Source organism: Pygocentrus nattereri, chromosome 28, assembly GCF_015220715.1.
Source record: "Pygocentrus nattereri isolate fPygNat1 chromosome 28, fPygNat1.pri, whole genome shotgun sequence".
NCBI classification, from domain to species: Eukaryota; Metazoa; Chordata; class Actinopteri; order Characiformes; family Serrasalmidae; genus Pygocentrus; species Pygocentrus nattereri.
Genome location: NC_051238.1, coordinates 16,335,864 through 16,360,003, shown reverse-complemented (window position 1 = coordinate 16,360,003; position 24,140 = coordinate 16,335,864). Strand labels below are relative to the sequence as shown.

Genomic DNA, 24,140 nt, shown 5'->3' with positions numbered 1-24,140 from the left:
TCATTGGCATTTTCTGTGACTGCTATCACTATGGCAACACTTACATGCTGCATGGTCCACTGTACAGAGCCCTGCTGGTGACGTCTTTCTTAATAAAAATAATGCAAATGGCGTGGGAATGATATAGTTAAACTGTGTCCACGATTTAATATTCCCATCCCTTACTAAATCATAGCCATATATTAAGATCCGGTTCCCACCTTAGTAAGTTGTGGCCAGGCTTTGCTGTTCTCATTTTTTATTTAGCCGAGTTGTGCAAGTTTCTGGCTTAGGCCGCTTATTGAGCTGTATCAAGCTTGCAGTAAATCTGACTGTGTGGTAAAGAAAACTAAGAAAAATATGAAGATCCGTCTTTATTTGCCCTACACATCTACTCCTTGTTCAAAAAGTCTACACATCTAATCCATGTACCCATCAAGGTATTCTGTCAGTTATTATATTATAATATAATATAACAAGGCAGCAAAATGCAAAGTCAGTGTTCATGTGTTTTGTTTAATGTCTTTTCTCTCTGGTAATGGTAGTTACAATAAAGTAGGCATGTTGGCTAGTTATCAAGCTCACTACAGGATACAGCTATAGGATATGGATACCCCCCCCAAGCTGTAACCAGGCCCCCCAAAAATAAAATGTAGGCTATGGTACTGGAATGCGTAAACACACACACACAAACACACACACCTCAACACTAAAACAAAACATACTAACTCTAATTCAAAAATGCTGGTGGAATTTCCCGTCTATCATATTTAGCAATTACTTTAGTAGTTCAGCATTAATGCAGCCTCTGTATCAAACCTCAAGCCTCAGGCAGTTCCAGTTTTGCAACAGTAAACATGATCAGAACCTCTTACTCTGGCAGCATCAACATAATCTTAATTACATCAAAGTTGCACGGTATTCTCTTCACAGCAAACAGCCCTACATTTTCCCAACATTATCAGGAAAGTTTGTCAAACCTAGCAGAAGTTGCTATGAAAGAACGCTTCCGTGAGCAGAGCATGGATAGTTAAATGTGGGATACAATATTAATTTAATTTTTAAGAAGAATACTTATTTCATCAGAAGGTTAACACTGAGCAGGTTAAGCATAGCTGTGTTAAGTTACAATGTAGTTAGAAATGTACAAAATAACAAGTACAACAAGAAATTGTATGCAACTGTTGGAACTGACTAACATGACAATCAGCTCCAGCAAAAGAAGTAGTGCATCAACAGCATGCTTTAGCAAGGTACTGCAGGTGGGATAATGGCCCATTGTGCTTCAACAGGACAGTGGGTGTTAAAGTAGTGGTTTGACTCAAAAAAAAAAACAAAAAAAAAAACAACTCAATTTGTAGCCCAGGCATGTTGGTGTTTAAACTTCGCTTCCTTAGTTCTTCACTGGAACTAGCAATCAGCTACATGGTGAAGTCTTGTTTGTTAATGAAAACCTAGATGAGGTTTGAGCAGGTTGATGGAAATTTTAAGGATGTATTTGCAGAAACAATTTAGAAATGAGCAAATCAGAGGGACAGTGATTAGAAATGAGCAGATCAGAGGGACAGTGATTAGAAATGAGCAGATCAGAGGGACAGTGAAGGTGGAGCAGTTTGGAGATAAAGCCAGAGAGGCCAGGTTGAGATGATTTGGACATGTGTTGAGGAGGAATAGTGGATATATTGGTCAAAGAATGTTGGAGATGGAGCTGCCGGGTAGAAGGAGAAGAGGTAGACCTTAGAGAAGGTTTATTGATGTAGTGAAGGTGGACATGGAGATGGTTGGAGTAAAAGTAGAGGAGGCAGTGTATAGGGCAAGATGGAGGCAGATGATCCGCTGTGGCAACCCCTAAAGGGAGCAGCCGAAAGAAGAAGAAGAAGATTGACTTCAAGTGTTTGTCATCAATGTTAGCCTCATAGCTCCAGTGTAAAACTAAAAGCAAAACTGCTTTAAAATCAAAATTAGGACACCTACCATGTCTTGGCTGCCTGACTATTGGTGTAAGTGAAAAATAACTTTCATTTTTCGCTGGACCATTCCTTTAATAATGGTATATAATAATAATGGTAATAATGGGAGTGCAGTACCCACATATGCACACCAGTGCTAAACACTTGAACCTGAGTTAAAGATGGAAGGAAAAACTCGTATTCCTACTGTAAATCTACTTGGCTGCTGGGAGTTATGTAGATCAGAAGGATTATCATCGCATGACAGCCAGGCATGGTAAACGACTTTTCCTCAACAAGTTAAAATCAATTGTGCCACTGTTACTTTACATCAGACATCCATTTCCTGTTTAATTGGGTGTGCTATAAAAATACGACTGGAATATTCATAATCATGCTGAGTCATTGCACATAAGGTGCTGCATAAACACTCAACTACGTTTCCATAACACTAGTCATCCTTTACCACAGAAAGAAATGAGAGGGTTCCAAAACTGGTGTTTCAGGATTGGTTATTTTGAAAACTCACAGCTAAATGTTTCATTTTAACGCGGTTATATATAACAATATTTATGTAGGAAGTATTTATGACTAGCGTATGTAACCCTTACTGCACATTTTACCAGTCCTGAATTAACAGACCATCACAACAGTTCTAGCGCACACTTAGTCACTGTGGCAGGTGTGGAAGCTCAGGGGGCGAGTCATCATACTGTGGTGGAGGAGTAAGGGGTTCAATGTTGGACACAGCAACTTGTGTGGAGCTGCTGGACACCTTCCTGCCCAGCTTCTCAGATTTGATGCGCCTCACTTTAACAGGAAGCAGTTTGAGTCCTGGACGTCCGGTCCGATGGTTCGATCCTGGAGGGTGCGTGTGTGTTGGGTTAGAATCGTCCGTTCCGTTCTGTGTTTGGGTGGGTTGTGTGTGTGCTGATTCGGGCCCCTCCAACCCACTCTGAGGCGTCTCAATCAGTTCTTCGTAGGCTGGGAGCTGGGTGGTGCTGTCTTGTCGTGCGGTAAACTGCCGAATGGGGTACTGTTCACTGCCAACCACCTCTTCGTAACTGGGCACAGCATAGTGTTCCGGATGTTCTGCTTGCCTACATGGAACACAAAAATACAAACATCTTTTACCTTCTAATCTTTGACATGTATTTTATCTTTTCAGAATATGAAACACTCCTTGGGGCTTGCTTGTCACTAACTAGCTAACTAATTATCAACTAGATCATTCACTCACATTCGTTTAAAATTCACCATAAGCTGGAACTATTAGCATGCAAGTAGCATATCTGTGCATAACTGAAAGGGAGAAAACCAGTACCCACACCAACAGGATATCAGGCAGACATGTGTAAATTGTGTGTACATGAAATTAAATGCCTAAAAACACACCCTACACAGGGTACTACAGAGAGCGTTTTACTCTTTTGTGGAAACCACTGTCAATGATCAGTTATGCACCTGGGTAATTCTTACTTTGATGGCTCGGCAGACAGTCTATTTAAAAACTGTACTGTATATAATCAGACTGCTGTACAACAAGGGGTTTTAAATGGCACATATCATGGGAAACACATTTACTCATATCAGCACATTCAGACTACAGCAGTTTAGCTCCACCCAGTCATGCTGAAGTTATACAGCATTTCAGCCCAGAATGCTTTTTCTTAATGTCTTAATGGCAGCACCAAAAACAGCCTGTCAATTCTAAAGGTTGGAAAATTAAAAAATGAATTGTAACTGTTTTTGTTTCGTTTAACCACATTATATAAGAAAGACTTAGAAGAACATAAAATCTAAGACAACACAACAAAAATGTAAATAAGGACCTTTTTTAAAAATGTCAAAAATTTTAAATGAATTTTAAAAAAAAAAGTTGCATTAAACCTGAAAATACGTTATTTGTTCATCTGCACAAATGAGTGCATAAAATGACATCTGAACATGCATCTTCTCACCTCTCTTCTGGCTGGCTTTGGTCTATCTGTGCGTTGCCATTGGTCTGCTGCTGTCTCTGTTCTCTGCGTTTGTTGCGTACACCCAGACAGAGGGCAAGCAGCAGCATGGCCACTCCTACACCAAGCATCACAAAGGCAGCTACTGATGTGTTACTAGTCGAGCCCAGTCCCTGGCCAGGCCGCGAGCTGTTTCCGACTGAGCCCGCTGGCACCACAGTCCACACAACCATCACAATGCCCAGGGCCACCAGCCCCACACCCAGTGCAGCAGCAGCATATTGGGAAGCAGAGTTGGAGCTGCTTGTGGTGTTAGAGCTGGGCGGATTATCACCAGTGTAGGACATGTTCAGCTTGTCAAGGGAGAATGAGAGCTTCTCTCTCACCCCCTCATGAACTCTGTCTCTTGCTCATTCACTTAATCCTCGTCTCTTGCTCAATCACATGCTTATATATTGGCTCCTGTGTTGTTATCCTATGGTGCATTTCTACTCGAAGTGTGGACTCTCTCTGGCATGTAGTAAGGTGCGTTTGTGATCTAAAAACAAAGAAGACACAATTGCAGTCACAGTCCAGATCAACATCCTTTCAAGTAATAGACTGAGAAACACAAAAATTTCAGCTCACATGACACGCATTTATTTTTAGTGTGTATTTAATCACAGATACAGAGCATGTTCAAACGATTGTAGAAAACTGCTCATCCAAGATTTCTTCTGAAAACAGGAGTACGGATAGGGAGCACTAACACTCTTCTTCGTCTCTGCTCTTCTGGGAAGACTACACTAGATGTTGTGCCATTTCTGTGATGATTTGCATTCTGCCACAATAGCATTACTGTGGTCAGGGACTGATGTTGGATACTTAGTTTTGGATTACAAACAGCACTCCAACTAAGCGTGGTACTTATACTCTTATACTCCAGTCCAGTCTCTCCAGAGCATGCCGCTCGGTTAGCAACACTTTTCTGTGAAGGTTACACAAGCTGTATTTGCATTTGAACATCTTTGTCAGCAATGGGTGAGCCTTAGAATATCTGAATTTACCAATCAGAAGGAATGTTTGGATATTTTAGGACAACCTTATCCACAAAGGGCTGGTGTGGCTGCAAATTTTCACTCCAACAAAGCAGAAGCACACATGATCACTTGTAAGGCTGAGCAACTGAGTAAACAAGTGGAGTCAGCTGTGCTCCTGCTCGTTCTGAATAAAAACCCTGCCGCCACATTGTCTCTTTGCAGATAAGATTGGACACCACCACTTTAGAATGTATATTTCACTTCAAGCCAAAGAAAACATAGGGGCGGGAGATTAGAAAAGTCAGAATTAGAGATTGAATACAGAAATTGTGGACTAGTAAGGCAATAATTAAATACATTGTTGTGACCAGCACCAATGCCAATAACTGATCATTTATTTTAAATTTTTAAAACGAATTAACTCTAATCCATATATAAAGTGCTCTCTCTGTAAGACAGAACAAAATCCTTAAGATAACTCATCATTGATTCATTTTGCATAGCCATAACACAGCTGAATCAGACATGACAATTATTAGAAACTAAAAAGAAACTAAAAACTGTCAGCTTGAGTAACCGACAAACGCATAGATCTTCGACCAATGTTTTTGGTTAAAAAGTTGACTTAACTTCCAATAAAGAGTTGATATTTAATAGGCAGGGTTTTGAAATCACACAAAGGCACAGGAGTGCAAATTGTTCCGTTAGCCCTGCTTAGTGATGTACATCTCTAACAGAGATTCAACCATCTTAAAAGGTACACACTTAAAAAAAAGTGTGTTCTTCAGTGAATATAATAATTCTATATTTGCATGATTAAAAGGCTCTTTGCATCATGAAAAGGTTCTTTAGATTGATGGAAAGTGTGCAATGAGGGTTCTTCTTCTGTTACAAATTTGACAGCAACAATAGAAGAGCCCTTTTAGGTGTTACACAGAACCATTATCAAAAAGGTTCTATATAGGACCATTTAACATTCTCCATAAATGCGAAGCACCATTTCATGATATAAAAAACCCTTTAATTATGCAAAGTGTCCATGCTTCTATATAGAACAATTTTCTTTGCTAAAATCTTCTTGTAACTTCTTGTAAGTCGCTCTGGATAAGAGCGTCTGCTAAATGCTGTAAATGTAAATGTAAATTACCCTTAAAGCACCATCTTTGTTAAGAGTGTAGTTTACACATTTTAGTAGCTACAAATCACAGTGATATGATGACGATCTTTTTCGACCCCTACTCCCAGATGCGTGTCGAAGACTGTCCCCTGTTCATGTGAATATTTCTCCACTCAAAACTGTCTAGGTCTATTTATTATAGGTCTAGGTCTGTCTATTTAGCCACACGGCACAGTGCTAAGGTAGACAGCTGACTGTTTAAAATATCATGCTGCTGCTGTTGCGTGAAATTGAATGTAATCTTAAACTACTGTCTATCAGTATGTTTGCTAGCTAACAGTTAGTCTACGTAGTTAAGCCTAAAAGCTGTTGATTGTTAAAACTATGCATATGAACTACTTTACAGTCATATCTGTTACACGTAATAAAACCTAAAGCCTTATTCATATAAAATGCAGTACTGTGATGTTTTCATCAGTCGTGCCTGTGATTTTAGGTTTGTCTATTACTGGTTAACTACAGACTGATAAGGCTTGATATCAGGCAAAAGTATTTGCTGAAATTTGTGTCCAGCCACATTATTTAGCCACCAGAGTTTTCCAGACCAGCACACAATGATGTAATAATAACAATTAACAACTGGTTTTGATACATAAACCCCTACAAATATCATAAGTAGACCTTGTTCATTATGAATAAACAAAGTAGGATATAAAGTGGGACCTGTAATAATGGACTGTGGTATTATTCATTATACAGTTGATCTGAGTGATTTAAAAAGAATGGAAATGTCCACCAACAGTAATTACAGCATGTGAACTGCCAGGTGCACATGGAAGCTGAAGATATAATCAATACTTTTGTGTGCTAATAACTGACTATAATAATTTAAATGTCCCATTTATCTCAAAAGCAGAAACAGTATCTGCAAACTCTTATTGGTGAACTGCTGTAGTTCTTGGCTATGGAAAACAACAGCATCTAAAGTCAAGTCGATTGAAAAGGGGAAAGGGATCAAATATATTTTTCACTATAAAAAGGAAATGCTGTAAATAAGATTATGACCAGGCTTAAAGTGAAATTTAAGATAAATGTATTCAAATATTCATTAATCTACTCCAAATGTAGTTTCTTGTCTACAAATCAAGATCCTTCTTTCTAAGTATTACACTCCAACATCAGTGACACAACTTCACAGCTGAGGATAAAACCTGTGAAATTGCCCTGTCATTGAAGGCTGACCAGATTAAATTTACTAGGGCTTTGTTTCTTCCTCTCCTCCCTGTAAGTGTAGTTAAATCTGGTATTTGTTAAAAGATTTCATTCCTTCCTTCATGAACAATGGCCTTTTTTCTCTCACCCCTAAAGGTAATAGGAAACCATAATCCTTGATAACTTACAGCTGCTTACCTCCTTGAACTCTGACTGTAGGATCTCGGTTTCCATCTTGGCAGAAAGACTGTAACTCACTTTACAAAAGTTATCTGTGACTCACGTCCATTTTCTGGCCCATATAATGAAAAACCAAAGTGTCCATACTGTTTTTTAAATAGAAGTGTTTGGAGTTCTATATTAACATTGCTAAAGTTTCAAAACTGATCACTCCCCAGTCCCTACATTTATGTTATTATAATATATTTACAGTACAATCAGCTGGCAAAAAATTGTGGTAAATGTTGTTTCACATCCGAATCTCTGATATCAGTTCCCTCATACATGCGTTCATATACTCATGCTTACATCTACACTCCCCTGCACAAAATATGCCAAACCCAAAATGGCAATAAATTAAGCATAATGTGACATCAAATGTGCTTGTGTGCAGCTGCTCAGCCATAGAAACCCAATTCATGAAGCTTATGAAACACAGTTGTTGTGCTGATATTGTTTTCTGAGGCAGTCTGGAACTCTGTGTGAGTGATGCAACTAGAGATAAGTGATTTTTTTACAGGCTACTTGCTTCAACCCTCTACGGCCCTGGGTGGTCTCCCACTTTGTGACTGAGCTGTTTTTGCTTCAGATGTTTCCGTTTCACAATAATAGCACATACAGTTGACCAGAAGGAACTGACTTGCAGCAAAGGTGGCATCCTGTGACAGTTAGATGTTTAAAGTCACTGAGCTCTTCAGTACAACCCATTCTGCCACCAGTGTTTGTCTATGGAGATAGGGTGGCTATGTACTGTTTTTTTCTCCTGCGTACAATAGGTGTGGCTGAAACACCTCAACTCAATATTCAGGAGGGGTGTCTACATGCTTTTGGCATCCACGTACTTAGTGTGTATTTCTTCTTAATGCTGGCTCCAGCAAACCGGCACAAGACGTCCGTTTTTTTCTTCTTCTCTCTGACTCAACTCAACTAAACAGGCTAACTGAAGTACGCTCTTTCTTTATGCATGCTGCGTTATCTGTCCTTGTTTGTAGCATGACGGTATAAAGATTACATCAAAACTCAGTTTTAGAAGAACTTCAACCCTCTACGAATATGACTCACAATAAGAAGGTAAGTTTTAAAGGGAGCACAACATAAGGTAGTGAACAGAGGTCATTTACATACATCAGTCTCAAACGAAATGAGTTCAAATCTAAGTGATGAGCCAGAATTACAGTCAATAAAATAAACTTATCATACAGTTGGTCAATAAATAAATAAATAAATAGAAAGAAAGACAATTCTGCAGAATGGACAGAAGACAGCAGTGTTGCCTGCCACTCATCTAAGTTATTCCAAGAAAAAGTCACATTAGTTATCTGGCTTATTTCTATTTCTTTCTTTTAAAAGCTCCTCTTACCTTAGGAACCAAGGTCTTCTTGTCTTTAAACCAGAAAATCTAACTGTAGAGACGATTTTGGTGGCACGATTTGAACAGCACACCCACATACCCGTATAGTGCTGACTCACCACTCAAACACACACGCAGCTTTGGGAAGGAGAGGTGACTGTAGGCTTTCCCATAAAAGAGTTTCCTATGAATTAGTTCTGCTCTCACATCCTTCTCAACCAGAGCATAACTGATCTCTGATCAGTAAGAAAGTGTAAAGTACATCAGTGCATTTTGGGGTCAAGTGTTTAAAGTTCCTGTCAATGTATATTATACATTTAATTCTGTCAATGTTTTTCCACTTTATGGAATGTCTGCCATGTGCCAGAGTTTTTATACTTTGGCGTGAGAAGGTATGGTGTCTAACTCTGGAATTTCCTGGCTCTGAATAACTTACTACAGTGTATGGTCAGATACAATACAAATTATGGCCCCTTACATGAACGCATACTTTCCACTGGTGCCTGACACAATGCCCATGTCAGTAAAACCCAGGTACTGACCCACATAAAAGTGTGTGTGCAGTACGGTAACTATAATGAAGTGCTGAGTACTGAGTAGGCTTTATGTATGATCTGCAATTTACATATACACATGGAGCCTAATTTCCAGACAATAATGAAAAAACATTTATGAGTTTATTCATTTGCACCCTTTATGCTTCCAGCATAAAACCACAAAACTGAACTTAAATCAGCCATTTATTTGTGACCCAACCCCTCAAACAGAAGACATCTATTGTTCAGTAAATACTATGAAATATTTAGTAACTACTATGAAACTAGCTAATATGTGCATTATGTAGTTATGAGATTGAGGAATTGAAGTCCACGTTGCAGTTTAAGGGGTTTAATGTAGCCTTGCATTATCTGTATGGCTTTTAAATGTATAACTATAAACTCTGAGAACCCAGTAAAATACGACTGACATGCTCTAAAACTCCTTCTGCACTGAAGTCCAACAAACGTCAGCCCAACTAAGTCCAACAAGCAGTCATGTTTAGAGTGTGACTGGGGAAGAAGATACTAGAAGAGCATGAATGAGAAGAGCACTCTAGAACAGTGAGAATGAGGGGAACACTCTAGAACAGTGTGATTAGAAAATGATCATAACCAGCAGAAAAACATTTGCAAATTTACAGCACGATTGCTTAGCTTGCATCTGACTGCATAAAAACAGACATAATATCCCACAATCAGGTAAAATTGTCAAGCCAGCTAATGGTGTATGTTCATTTGACGTTCCATGCCGTATTTGTTGTTGCAGTAGTAATCCTACCAACATGAGAGGAACCGCAGGTTCAGACATCTGGTGCAATGTGCTTGGCTGCAGAGCCACTGGTGCAAAGCTACCATCCAAGCAAATGTGGTTACCAATAAGAACCCAACTTCAGCCTTGCTCAAGCAACTCCTGTTGGTTTGTTTAGGTGACTGGTGAATACTGACACAGGCTGATGATGAGAAAGTGTCCATAAGTTTGTGCTACTATTTAGTAAACTATATAGTTCATCCCTAAATAGCACAATACTAACGAGATACTAGAGATCAGGGTCTCCCAATTATAAACCACAGGTATGGCACACTACAAAACACTGGATTTCCTGGTATTTGTTGGCCTTAATTTCAATGGTCTGGGTATTCTAAAAGCCTGAGCTGGCAACCATCCGTGTGAACGTACCTTTAGGGAGAACGGCTGAGATACAGAAAGAGACTGGAATAGCTGGAAGATCATAGAAGGGAGAACAAGCCTCAGCTTGCAGCAGCACAGAAATGCAGCAAAACAGCTGGAGAATTTGAAGAATGTACCTCCAAGAGGACATATATCTGACATTGGAATCTGGAACGCACTTTTTACAGTTTATATACACACACACACACACACACTGTTTTGCCAAAAACAAATGAAGGACTTCAAATATGTTTTCCAGTGCATTTATACATCTGTCATAATTATTAGAACATCATTATTAACTGCTGCTATACAAACAAAACCCGCCCTTCTTTAACTGCCTATGCAATGTGAATCCAAGCAAAATGAATCCAGTCGTTGCCACTGCCACTTCACAGCTTTCACTCTTCAACTGTTCTCACTCACTAATTACGCATGAGTCAACATGGTTAACTCATGAATAGGGTTTTAATTCTTAACACGACTAAAAAAGGAAAAACATTTTGAATCCAGCAACGATCCTGTGATCAGGATTCACATATTACTGGTTGACATGAAAATCAGTATAACTTGAAATACGTAAAACATTTTGTATTACCCAGCTCATCTAAAGTCATGGATAAGATTTAGATCATGTTTCTAAAACACTCCAGGATTAAAAATATAAGGGAAATTGAAGGAAAATGCCTCATTAAATTCCTGTTTACTGTAAAGCCAAATCACATCCATACATGCGTTTAGCATGTATAGCCTGATGAAGTATGATATCCCTGTTAGAACAAAACCATGTATATCCATGTGTGTTTTGTTTTTCCTTTTTTTGACAATTTACATGGTGTGATGCTCACTCACAACAAGCGGCAGAAAACAGACTAGAACAGCTTCACACTCCTATTACGTGCAGGTGTTTAGACCAGGGGTGGAAAGTAACAAGTATAAGTACTCTGTTACTGTACTTCAAGTCTTTTACGTATCTGTACTTTGTATTCCCCACATTTTTATTTCACTATTCTATTTAGCCTTTTTCTACCATTGCATATCGTATTTCTTTCTGACACAGATCAGAGACAGAGTTAAAAAAAAAGCTCAACATCAGTGGAAAAGCTCTGCTCGTCATGTGTCACTTTTCATGAGGTAACCAATCAAAAAAGAGGGTGGCTAAAACTGAGCCAGAGAGCAAACGGGGGCTGAACAGAACAACAGCTTTGCTTGCATTTGCGATTTAAAAATTCTTAGGTAAATATTAATTCACTGGCACATGTACTACCCTCTACATTTCTATCACTGATTTACTAAAAGAACTTGAGAGACTGACCCCAACTACTGTAGCTTGGTGAGTAGTTAACTTTGATGTTCACAAGGGCTAATTAAGAGAATTAAACCTGAATTTCTCCCTGTGTTTCTCTTTCAAAAAAAAGAAGCACATTAAGCAAATTTCTTCCTTAGTGTGATGTGGTGTTCAGCTTCCTACCCACAACACCAGCCATAAAGATCCTCTTTGCTCTGCTTTGTAAAAGTCGTTACAGATTTTCCGTGTAATACGTGGTCTGAGCGCAGTCTAAGTTACAGAACCCAAGCACAGCAATAGCAGATATTCTGAAAAGTGCAAATATGTCAGAAATCCATAGTCTTACATACTAATAATACAACTGGTTGGTTAAAAACAAATCTTGACTTATGATATAAAAAAAATATTAAAACTGATATAAAATTGAGTGATTTGCATTATTTGTATGTATGCAGAAGATGCAAGCAAGTCTAGTATAAACCATAATTTATGCTTTATGTCATGGTTGTATATATCTAATAAATACTCAGTAACGAAAATCCTGTATCAAAAAATGAAACTGAAACGCCACCCAGGAGCGCATACATTTACACTTTTACCGGAGATAAAAAAAAAACAAACAAAAAAACCCCCACCTGACTTCAACTTTTACAAGAGTTGTTTGGTTTAAAAAAAAACCTTACTTCAACATTTACAAGAGTTGTTTGGTTTAAAAAAAACCTTACTTCAACTTTTACAAGAGTTGTTTGGTTTAAAAAAAACCTTACTTCAACATTTACAAGAGTTGTTTGGTTTAAAAAAAACCTTACTTCAACTTTTACAAGAGTTGTTTTTTTTTTAAATCAGAGTACTTCTCCTTTACTTAAGTAAGAAACTTGTGGCCTTTTGCCACTTCTGGACAAACACAGTAGAAACACGGCTGCTGCAGATATAAGTTTTCATTTCTCCTTTAAAGTAGTTCCACATTGCAGGCATTTAGACCTCTTTGTTCTTTACAGCTACAGGTTGTAAATGATGTCTGTCCACAACAGTGAAGTAAACAGAGCGCAAAAACAAAAGAAAGGATTTAACTATGCCTGGACTTCCCTAACTGTAATACCTCTAATCATAAACATTTTTATCTTACATTTGCATATAATGCTACTGATACCTAGTCAATAAGCAGTATGTTTTCACAATGAAAAACTAAGTAGTTGATATATTTGGGGCATTGTGCTAAAATACTTTTCTGCAGGAAAAACAAAAGAATCTCAGGAATGTGGTCATCCAGATAAAATTTCAGAATTAGTTAAAGGATAACAAATGTGCTGAGATTAGATTTGGCCCTGTCATTTGACCAGTAGGTAAAACTAAGAAGTGGGTGGGACACTAGGGAGCCTCTTGCCTCAAGTCACCATAATTCTGCACACAATTTTATTTGATTCACTACCGGTAAACCTTTTTTTTTTTTTAAATAAAGAGAAACTTCAAGGGACATAGTTTTATCCCCTTTAACACAAAGGTCCACACTTCAAGCCTTCACTCTCGCAACTACACAATTTACATATTAGTTTCATAGAAATAAGCCTTAAGATTAATAGCTGAATAATACACCTGGTGCTAAAGGGGTTAATCACCAAATTAAACCATGATGTCATGCACATAATACACTGTGTAAGGAATAAGACAGTTATGTGAATTTTGCTGTCTTGACTCTGTATTCTAACAAAATACATCTGAAATGAAGAGAGGACTATGAGGTTAAAGTGCAGAATATCAGCTTTAATCTAAAGCTACTAAGGGTGGCTGAATCATACTGTGGGTCACATGTGTCAGACTCCAGTCCTCTTGGGCCAAAACGCTGCAGACTTCAGCACACTGCTTCAATAAACACACCTGATTCAGCTCATTAGCTTATCAGCAAGGCCTTCATTAACTGAATTCAGAACATTAGATGAGGGTAAACACTAATATCCACAGCACTTTGACCCAGAACATTCCCAGTTTGACATGCCTGCTCTGGGTAAACCTTATAATAATCACAGCCTGTTTTATACACCAATAAGGCATAGCATTATGATCATCTCATTGTTTCTATGCTCATTGTCCATTTTATCAGCTCCACTTACTATATAGGTGCACTTTGTAGTTCTACAGTTACAGACTGTAGTCCATCTGTTTCTCTGCTTACTTTGTTAGCCCCCTTTAACTCAGTTCTTCAGTGGTCAGGACCCCCATGAACCCTAACAGAGCAGGTACTATTTCGGTGGTGGATCATTCTCAGCGCATCAGTAACACTGACGTGGTGGTAGTGGTGTGTTAATGTGTGTTGTGCTGATACGAGCGGATCAGACACAGCAGTGCTGCTGCAGGGCATTCCACTGATTTTTTCCAATTTCTGCAAAATTAAATGGTTACACTGCAAACACAGTCCTGGTCTAGTCTGGTAGTGACGGGAAGCAGACATCTGAAGAGTTTAATGTCTCAAAAATAATATAAAAATGGTCATCAGTGCACTGTCTGATGTCTGGTACATGTTTTATTCTAATTTTCAGCTTAGTTTTAGGTCTAAAACATATATATTTTTAAAATCACTGAGGAGAGGTACACGGGACCTCAGGGTGCCGTTATGCAAAAGGTCCCCCAAAAATCTTTTTTTTTAACATATAGATTTATCACTACTTTGCCATTATCACCATGAAATATAAAAACTCAGAAGGCCCCATTATGACCCCTGGTTCCTATCACCACCACTGCGAATAAAATCAGAGAGGATAGGTTCTCTACAATAAACCATTTCACATCAAACCCACTCTGAATGACTGTGTTCACATCTCAACCACTGAATTTTGAAGAAAAAAAAAATCAGAGATGCTTTTATAATAAGAACAAATGCTACAGGGATGTGGTGGGTGACAGACATCTATAGCCAACAACTCAGATACAGAATATAGCCATTTTCCACTTCCTCAGTGATTAGCATTTTGTGATGAAATCTCTGAACTCATGCTGCTTTATTCTTTACCCAGATAGCATTCTTGCTCTGTTTAGAAAAATGTTCTTTGATCATCCTGTAGTCGGTTGTGATCCGACAGTGCATTCCTGCTACCAAACAGCTGATTTGACATTTTCAGTGCTTTGGCTGCATCTGTGTGTGATTCATACTTATTTTAGACTAGAACAGCTGCATAGAGTAGCCTTTGATTCCAGAAGCAAATGCTACTCTAGTCTGTTTTGTTTTTCTCTCTTTCTGCATGAACTAATAATGCAAAGATATACAGCTGGTCAGGAAACAACCAAGGAGCCAATGTTCAGACTGCCAGCTCAAATCCGATTTTTGGAATATCCCTGTTGCATCCAGATTGACTTTTGATAGTCCGGACAGCTAAAAATAACAAGAAATCAAATTTTTGCAAATCAAAAATCAAAACAACATTTGGAGGTTGTTTAAAATGCGATCAGATTTTTTTATGGATGTGCCTCAGTCCGGACGCTCAAATCGGATTTAGAGTGTCCTGGCGTCACTCGCAAAGTGAAAAACGGAAATGTGGGATTCAAGAAGAGCGGCAAAGATTCGTGCTTATGGAAGAGCATTCTGATGAGTTTGGAGGGCAAGATGATGCACCTCCATCTCTCCTGCATTGCCGTTTGAAATCCGCATCACCAGAGTAACTACGTAGCTACTGACACCTACGTCGTTACCATGGCAACCCATGCAGATTGGTTGATGGTGTCTGGACACACAAATCTGACTGATACATGGATATATGACTCTTCTGATGCCTTGTATTGTACTTTAAAAGGCAGCCCCGGCTGAGACACTTCTTCAGTGCACGTGTTATTTTTATTTAAATGTTATTTTTCTGACATCACAAAAACAAATTCATTCAAAACTGGCTTATTTTTGCAGATTAGTCATATGGACCATATGGACTTATACATTCTGAAACCTTAGCAATGTTCACACATCATCTTGAAATATTTACCTACTTTCAAACAGCCAGGGTGAACTTGTTTTTCCTTGGTAAGGGCCTAATGCAGAAAAGAGATCTCTGCAGGTCTGCATGGTGGAGCTAGACACCGATCAGCCATAACATTAAAACCACCTCTTTGTTTCTACACTCCTTGTGCTGTTTATCAGCGCCACCTACCATATAGGTGCACTTTGTGGTTCTACAATTACAGACTATAGTCCATTTTCTCTGTATACGTTGTTAACCCCCTTTTACACTGTTCTTCAATGGTCAGGACCTCCACAGGACCACCACAGGACCACCACAGACCAGTTATCATTTGGGTGGTGTATCATTCTCAGCACCGCAGTGACACTGACGTGGTGGTGGTGTGTTAGTGTGTGTTGTGCTAGTACGAGTGGATCAGAGACAGCAGTGCTGCTGGAGTTTTGAAACACGTCAGTGTCACTGCTGGACTGAGAATAGTCCACCAGTCAAAACATCCAGCCAACAGCGTCATGTGACCACTGATGAAAGACTAGGGGATGACCAACACAGCACTGTACAGCAACAGATGAGCTACTGTCTCTGACTTTACATCTACAAGTTGGGCCAACAACGTAGGAGTGTCTATTAGAGTGGACAGTCAGTGGACACAGTATTTAAAACTCCAGCAGACCTCTGATTCCACCATGTCAGTGTCACTGAAGTGCTGAGAATGATCCACCACCCAAATTATACCTGCACCTACACGGTAAGTGGAGCTGATACAATGGACAGTGTAGAACAAGGAGGTGGATTTAATGCTACGGCTGATCTGTGAACGCCTACAGCACAACAGGTCTATGAGTTTAAGAGTTATTTCCGCAGTCCTGTCATAGGGCTCGCCTCTAATTATTGTTTATACTTCGTGTTTGCTGTAAAGTTTCTTGTATCTTCAGAAAGCCTTTATTAATCCACCAGCTCAGCTCAGCCATTATGATACCAGCATAATAACGGCTGTGTTTCTCCTGTAAATGATAGTTCCGTGCTGAGAGCAGAGTAACTTCCCACACCCCGGAGCTCAGGTAAGCGCAGCCACAAGCGTAGAGACTGAAAACATGAAGCACGCTGAGCTTCTCGAGTGTGGCAGTTAAAACGGCTAACACCACTAGACGAACAGGGCGCTATAAAACTCTTTGGCTAACGAGACTGAAGTTGGCCTCTATCGCAAGCTTCTTGGTTGAATTTTCCCCGTTCCACCTTAAATGATGCAATAGTTCCATTCAGGCGCCAAAATGGTAGTTAGTCACTGCTGCGCCATTTAAGGTGGAACGGGGAAAGTCGAACAAGAAGCTGGCGATAGAAGCCAACTTCAGCTTCGTTTAGGTAAAACCACCCCCAAAAGTCCCGAAAATCACACGAATACAGGAAGAAAGCAAATGGCAAATAGGTGGCCAGCTGCATTCCTTCACAACAAGGCTAGGCTAGCAAACTTACTCCTAATAAGACTTGAGGCGACTAACATACCGGCTGAATTTAGTCTGCTCAGCAGGATAGCACCGAAAACCAAACCACAGAGCTGCTGTGCAGGGTCCTGACTGAAGTGACCGACTTAACATGCAAAACCGACCTGACCGCCAAGTAAAAGCAAAGAAGTCAGAGTCCGTGTGCTGGTAAATCAACAGGGCTAAGAGAAACTTCTGCAGAGTGAAGAATGGAGAGTGCTCCCTCAAACTACTCACCTCGTAGTCAGAAGTTCAGTCAGAATCCGCGGGACTTCACTGAGTCTGTCTGGGCGTCCGGTGGAAGAAAACACCACTAAAATACTAGACAACACTTTCAGCACAGCCTAATTATAGACTTACACAGGCACAAATAACCTAACGCTGCATTTACGCGCTGGCAGGCAGAGAAGACTTGAATTTCTGCAGCTTTCAGCTCAGTCCTGAGCAAGGCACATCTTCCTGTCCCCTCCTAGTCGAGCTTTAACCCTTTGGTATGATAAAGACTCGCTTCAGCCAGTCGGAACAGAAGAGGCCAACCCCACAGCAGCTTTACAGGAATCTACAGCACGACTACCATAGTTTACTACCGGCTAACATTACTACCCCAGTGCAGGTATAAAAGAGGTGTAATTAAAGAGTTAAAGATTCGCTCAAATAGAAAGGTTCTTAAAGGAGAATTCCACCGATTTTCAAAATTTCTGTATAATCCAGTCATTGAGATATAAACAAAGTCACAGTGGTTTGGTGTGAAATGATTCATTGTAGAGATTTCGTTACAGTGGTGGTGATAGGAACCAGGGACCACTGCAGGCCCACCCTTAGACCACCCAGATTACTGTCCTGTATATAAGGCCTAATTGGTTTATAATCTCTTCAGATTTTAAGCGCACAGAGCCTTTTGTTTTGGAAAATAAACTAACACGAGCTATACAAACAACTGAGAGAAAAAATAATGACCTAATGTAAAACGATTTTGTTGAAAATGTTGCTGACACTGTGACTGAATATTGCCTAATAACTGGCTTTATTAATGATAATGCTATTAAACTCACGTACAGAGGATCATAAAAAGAAAGAAATCAAGGAAAATAGGTAAACTAGGCTGTAAAGGGTTAATGAGCAATTAAAATTGAGTGAGTGACATTTTGTCAAATATTCTGCTCAACAATTAGTGGCCAATAACAATTAACAATATGCTGAGCGAAAAGCCAGCGGGCCGCCAGCTTTGACATCAGTGGGCCAGCAGTGGGTAACTCTTGCTATCCTGACCTGCTGGGTGTTGTCTACAAAGCAAAAATTGGCATTTTATTTACTTTCCAAAATGTCCTTTAAACACGTGTCTTAAGTTTTTATATATAGTGCTGATGCTGGTAAAATAGTGTTATGTTTTCTTTGGGAACTATTTTGCACCACAACACCTTACATGTACCCCTCCACCATGAAGGGCTTTTAAAATGATCCTTACCTCAAAACTTTAGTAAAACAATGTCTCAGACATTAGGAAGCTTATTCATCACTACATAATTTTAATGTTTTAAACCACCATTAAACCACTCTGAATGACTCTGTTTATATGTTAACCATTTAATTATGCTCAAATTGTTGTGGATTTTTTTGGATATTGTGGTTCTCTTATTTTTCTAAGTGTAGTATGAACATGATTTATTATTTTTCTTTTCCTACTTTTTGTCCGCAAAATGAGGTTTTATTGTGTCTAAACTGAGGAAATGACAGTTCACAGACTGCAGCTCATTGTTTTAGTTACATAACAACAGACCAACTGCTATGAAGCAGCTGCTTCTGGAAAATAATGTCCACTAGAGGAACAGAAGCCAAAATCATAGCTTTCCCTCAGTGCTGGGAATCCTGCAATGTTTAACTAGCTTTATGAGCAGGTGTGGTGTCGCTGGACTGGTGAGTCATATGGGTCTGTACTTGGAGGGCAGAGGTTCTAAAGTGCGACTTCATTTCACTACTGCCAGCATCAGTTCACAGGGCGGATGGAATCACATGTACATCAGTTCTTTTTCCGTTACTGTACTTTTAGATGAAGTCCTGTCAGTAGGAGCTTGAATCAGATAAATAGAGAAATAAACAAGATATGGACTGTAGCTAGCTTACTGGAAAAACTAGCAAAAACACTGTAACACTGAGAAAAAGTTATAAATAGCAATGTGGTTAGAGAGTAATTTTCATACACAGAGCTGTTTAAGGGCACATATCCTATACGTTTCTTGTATTTCATTTCTCATCCCTGGGTTCCTCATTATATTTGTGAGGGTTTATGTAACAAAAACAATTAAAATCATTTTACACAACCGTTTTCCAACCTCTCTGTGCCTTTAAGACGGATATATGTAAATGACCTCAGTTCTGATTGGCTGCCCTGTATTGTAGCTCATTCAAAAAGCAGTCTGGTGTGAAACACTTGATGTATAATTTCAATGTGAATGGGCAAAGCTAAACTACTGTGGACTGATTAGACATACAGTCAGTGGCAAAAGTTTCAGCACCCTTGGCTAAATTGCAGTTGATTTGCTGAATTTACATTAAATGTGGCCCATGCAATGTACTGCACATTTTTTGTATTTTATCTTTTATATTTTTGCAAATCTTATAAAATTTGAAAATAATAAAATTTGAAGATTTAAGTTTTTCCCAGTACAGGATGTGTTAATGTTTTTGGGGTTTTTATGACATTTTAAAATAGGTCATATATGCAGCTTTGTTTCCACATGTATGGACTGTACAGGCTTGGTAGTAAACGTCACGTTTTGAAACTTTGAGAATGTTTACATACTGTATCAAACTCTTTTATAAAATTTTTATTTTTATTAATATGAGGCAAAAACGATTGAGGCAAGACCATTTATTATGATGTGTAGTACAATATAAGCTGATAAAGCTACTGATTTATAAAACTTTTCCAAGGTTTTTCATTCACAGGTTAATCCTGATCAACTAACTTTGGACGGATAATTCATGTGGTCTTGTAAAGGGCCCATATCACATCAAACCAAAGATTCTTTGAAAAAATCAAGCAGCAAAAAGAGCTTGTTTGAGTGTGTTGTTTTGAGGCAGCACAAAGTTATAGTTTCTGATGGGGCTTATTACAGCACAGCCAATCAGAATAGAGATTATTTACACGTTTGAGTTGTAAAAGGCAGAGTAACAGAACATTTCATTGGGATAAAGAGAGAGAAAATGGTAATGTGATGCATTAGGCCTGTTTTTAGTACATAAACCCATGCAAACATCATAAGTGGGTTTGTAAAACACAAGAAAAATATTTGGGCCTTTAAGATTAGGCATATGCTGCTTCTACAGAACCACCCATTAGACACACTCTCTGATTAAGAATGGAGTTTGGCTGGGCATTATGTCAAGAAAGAGTCATTATTAGAGAAGATAATCCAGGTTTAGGCTTCATCTTTATGCAGAATGGTAAATATAAATGGTAGCAGGTTCCAAATATTATAATGTTTAACAATGAATTATTATGTTCAGATGCATTGTTATTCAAAGTTGATGGATGAAGTTGACGTGCAACAATTTTTGTGAGAGTCCAATACAAAAATACATTTAATGACATCACAAAAAATTTGACAAAAAACTGGTAAACATAAACTACTGTAAATGTCCACTAGCTCAAAAAGTGCTGTTTCATCAGGAAACGTTCATTTCTTCAATGCTTTGCACAACATCCTGGCCTATTTCCTTTAATGTGCAGGGCTTAGACAGTATCAGCGTTAGAGGCAGAGAGCTGTCTGGTTGGACTGTTCTCTGGCTGGGCTGGGGCCTCCTCACATCCATCTCTTTGTAAAGAAGCAGAGCTTAGAGACCTGATGTCCCTTCCACTGTAGTTCTTCAGACTGAAGCTTACTGGAGGCTGAGAAAAAGAACATAAGGCAAACCATATTTTTCTTCTCAGACTTACTTAATCTGACCATTAAACACGCGACCTTGGTTGCAGAACAGATTACAGATGCCTGTAATGGCATTCACCACTAGTGGGCAGTAGAGATTAAACAGAAACCTCTTAAATTCTGTGGACCTACTGGCAGAGCCAGGCTTCAATTCCTCACACCTACAACTTAACAATATTGCCCTTTGCATTGGGTACAAATTTTTATGATGAATGCCCCAAAATGAATGGGGCGGGGAGGGTTGGGGGGGGGGCAGTCTGGTTCCATTGACTTACATTAATGTTACACGTTCTTCCTTCTCCTGTAAATTTAGCATTTTGGAGATTGTATTCTATGTCATACAGGGTTCCACTGTAAATGCGACCTTGGTTTCAGTGGGTTACCCTCTCGTTTAACCCCCTGAAACTAACTTTAACCCCTAAATAAATATATGATTGTTTTCTATGTAGTTACTGAATAATGAGCCTGAGTATGTAATGTGTCCTGGAATTTAATGTGGGTTAAAATATAGATGAAAATATATTTTAATCATCAGAGTTACTGTTGTAATGTAAGGAATAAGTCAGTGTCACACCTTGGCTGTGAGTTTTCTGAAAGACAGTTGGTCGTCATGGCGACCGAGAGTGGAACGTCTCAGAGAACTCTGACGAGACAGAGTGGGTGGAGTTCCCAAAGGCTCGACTTCCTGTTCAATGCCCAATCTGCAAAGACACATAATATGGGACTCTGTGATAGCACCACTCAGACCTTATTCACAAGCTCCCTCCCCCCCCCCCCCCCTCTCTCTTTCTCTATTTCTCAGATTCTATCTTCTCTGTTTTCCTCTCTAACTCTCTCTCTCTCTCTCTCTCTCTCTCTCTCTCTCTCTCTCTCTATACTCACCCCACCCTATGTCTCCTTTGCTTTCTCTCTCTCACCTTGCAGGGCTGAGGAGGGCCTTCATTTCTTCAGTCAGGTGTTGACGGACCATATGCTTGTTTCCAGGGATACCTAGAGCCGTTGCCATAGAGTCCGTGATGAAGGAAGGATCCAGCACCATGACTGCACCATGGACCCCGCTGTTCTGAAGATTGTCAGCAAATTCCTGCGAATGCACACATTCACATTCAAGACAATTGCTTTTCCCTCCCCACATCTTCATGTATCATCTTTATAATATGCTTCCACTTGCTTCTGTGTTTCCTCAGTATATGTCAATAACGTACCTTCAGGTCGATGTCTCTCAGCCATTTAATGATGCGCTGGCAGGTCCACACCAAAGGGTCTGTGTTCTGGCTCTCACATTCTGCTCGTCTTGCTTGCAGCACCTTCAGCCACATGTACAACATGGACCACACTGCCATTTTACATGCATTTTAGACCAAAGCTGATGGAAACATGCACATTTGGAAGTTGCGGAGACATTGGCTGCTCCCATGGGAACAAAACACAAATCTGTGCCCATGTCCTACATATTACTTGCATTGCATTTTTCTTCTGAGGTCTACTTATACCATTTGTGTGGTTTTATGTTGTAAAAGCAATCATAGGTCATCGGTACATGACCGATTTCCAACTTCTTTTTAACCCTTAGAATGAAATAGTCTGTGCCTTTAAGATTGATATATGTAAATTACATTTGTTCTGATTGGCTACTCTCATTCAAAAAGAAGTCCAGGATAAAATACTACTCATAATGTCAGCATGAATGGCTGGGGCTAAACAGCTGTAGGCTGAATTGGTGGATATATACGTAAATTGTTTTTATGACAAAAGCGGTGCTTTTACAACTTAAAGTTTCTTATAGTTTCCATGAATGAACTGAATGGACTGGAAAGTAAATGGTATGTTTTGAAACTTTTATAGTGTTTACATACTACATCAAACTCTTTTTATTTCATAAAAGTATGGAAAGTGGCATGAATGGAATCCTAACATTGCAGATTAAATAGGGCATAATAAATACCTCAACATTTGGTTTTGGTTCCTAAGATAAAGGCTAGGGTTTGGGTAGAAGGTAAGTGTACCACAACAGCACTGAGTTGCAGTAACATAGAATATCCCCAGGTTTATGGAAAAGGCTGTGGACACATACATCCTAAGACTAAGACAGGGGCTTCAATGCAAATTAATTAAGCTATTCTTAGGTTATAGAAGTATGTAATAAAACTTTGGAACACACTTCTGAACATTTTAACACAAATGTAATGTTTATTTACTGAAATCAATGTATTGGGAAAAAGAATAAACCATAAATTGTGGCCTATGCAAAGATTAGGGCATATTTTATATTTCATGTTTTATTATTTTTTTAACACGTTAAGCTCAGAACATACAATTTGACTGGAGGTGTACAAAATGTTCCGTTCTGTATATTTAACAGAAACACTAAATGTAATGTAAATGTATGGTGTTTTAATAGGTGTGGATTTAATATAGTTTCCATTCTTTTTGGTAAACTTGCTTTTAGTTTTTCAACAAGATCTGCAGGAATCCCAGAGTTCAGTCATGGAAGAACACATGATGTTGAGATCTGGGTGCTGGGTTGCCTGATTTTGCAGAAATGTTAAAATTTCTTTAAAACCAGAAATGCAGCTTTTATCTTGTTTGGTTTTGGCTCCTGGGTTTATGGTTGTGTCAGGTGTCATAGAGCAACATTTAACTATAGTACCTAGACCCCCACAAAGACAGCGATACAAGCTTGTGTGTGTGTGTTTGTGTACCTCTTTGTTGAAGTTGAGCATGTGCAGTAGTTGCATTCCCAGCAGGAGGCTGCTCTGATGGGCTTTTTTGGACACGTGCAGGTGCTTTTCCAGGTCGCTGCGAGTGAGCGTGCTCAACAGGCGTCCATCCACCAGGTGGGTGTGGAAAAACTGGGAGTATTGTGGCAGTCCTACATCACTCAGCCAAGCTTGCGCCACCCAGTGGTGGTCCAGATCCGCTGCTTTTGATAGCCTGACAGCAGACACACACACAAACCTTCTGTTCATCTGCTTTGACCAGGCTTTCATACAAGG

General features: G+C 39.2%; 2 protein-coding genes and 1 long non-coding RNA gene across 9 annotated transcripts in view; 1 reads left to right on the top strand and 2 right to left on the bottom strand.

Annotated features, from left to right (window-relative positions):
- Positions 1–1,741: 1,741 nt before the first annotated feature.
- tmem51a (transmembrane protein 51a) lies at positions 1,742–17,702 on the bottom strand. Of its 2 annotated transcripts, none has more exons than XM_017693505.2 (3): positions 17,456–17,702; positions 3,890–4,424; positions 1,742–3,028 (listed from the first exon to the last, which is right to left on the bottom strand). In XM_017693505.2, the coding sequence occupies exons 2-3, from the start codon at positions 4,231–4,233 to the stop codon at positions 2,599–2,601; spliced, it is 774 nt and encodes a 257-aa protein (XP_017548994.1). In that variant the 5' UTR covers positions 4,234–4,424; positions 17,456–17,702; the 3' UTR covers positions 1,742–2,598. The 2 variants fall into 2 exon arrangements, with proteins under 2 accessions (XP_017548994.1, XP_017548996.1); XM_017693507.2 differs by lacking the exon at positions 17,456–17,702 and adding an exon at positions 8,814–8,939 and having other exon boundaries at positions 2,599–3,028.
- On the top strand, positions 16,556–23,412 carry LOC119262681. The gene is made up of 2 exons (XR_005129822.1): positions 16,556–16,798; positions 22,069–23,412. It is a non-coding gene; the product is annotated as an uncharacterized LOC119262681 (long non-coding RNA).
- Positions 20,166–24,140, bottom strand: part of kazna (kazrin, periplakin interacting protein a) — a 131,000-nt gene continuing 127,025 nt past the window's right edge. For all 6 annotated transcript variants that reach the window (XM_017693504.2, XM_037535819.1, XM_037535818.1 and 3 more), the window contains 5 exons: positions 23,847–24,078; positions 22,350–22,451; positions 22,062–22,228; positions 21,719–21,845; positions 20,166–21,107 (listed from right to left, as the gene is read on the bottom strand). In XM_017693504.2, the coding sequence (XP_017548993.1) occupies positions 20,952–21,107; positions 21,719–21,845; positions 22,062–22,228; positions 22,350–22,451; positions 23,847–24,078 (784 nt within the window). In that variant the 3' untranslated portion in view covers positions 20,166–20,951. The remainder of the gene's footprint in view (positions 21,108–21,718; positions 21,846–22,061; positions 22,229–22,349; positions 22,452–23,846; positions 24,079–24,140) is intronic.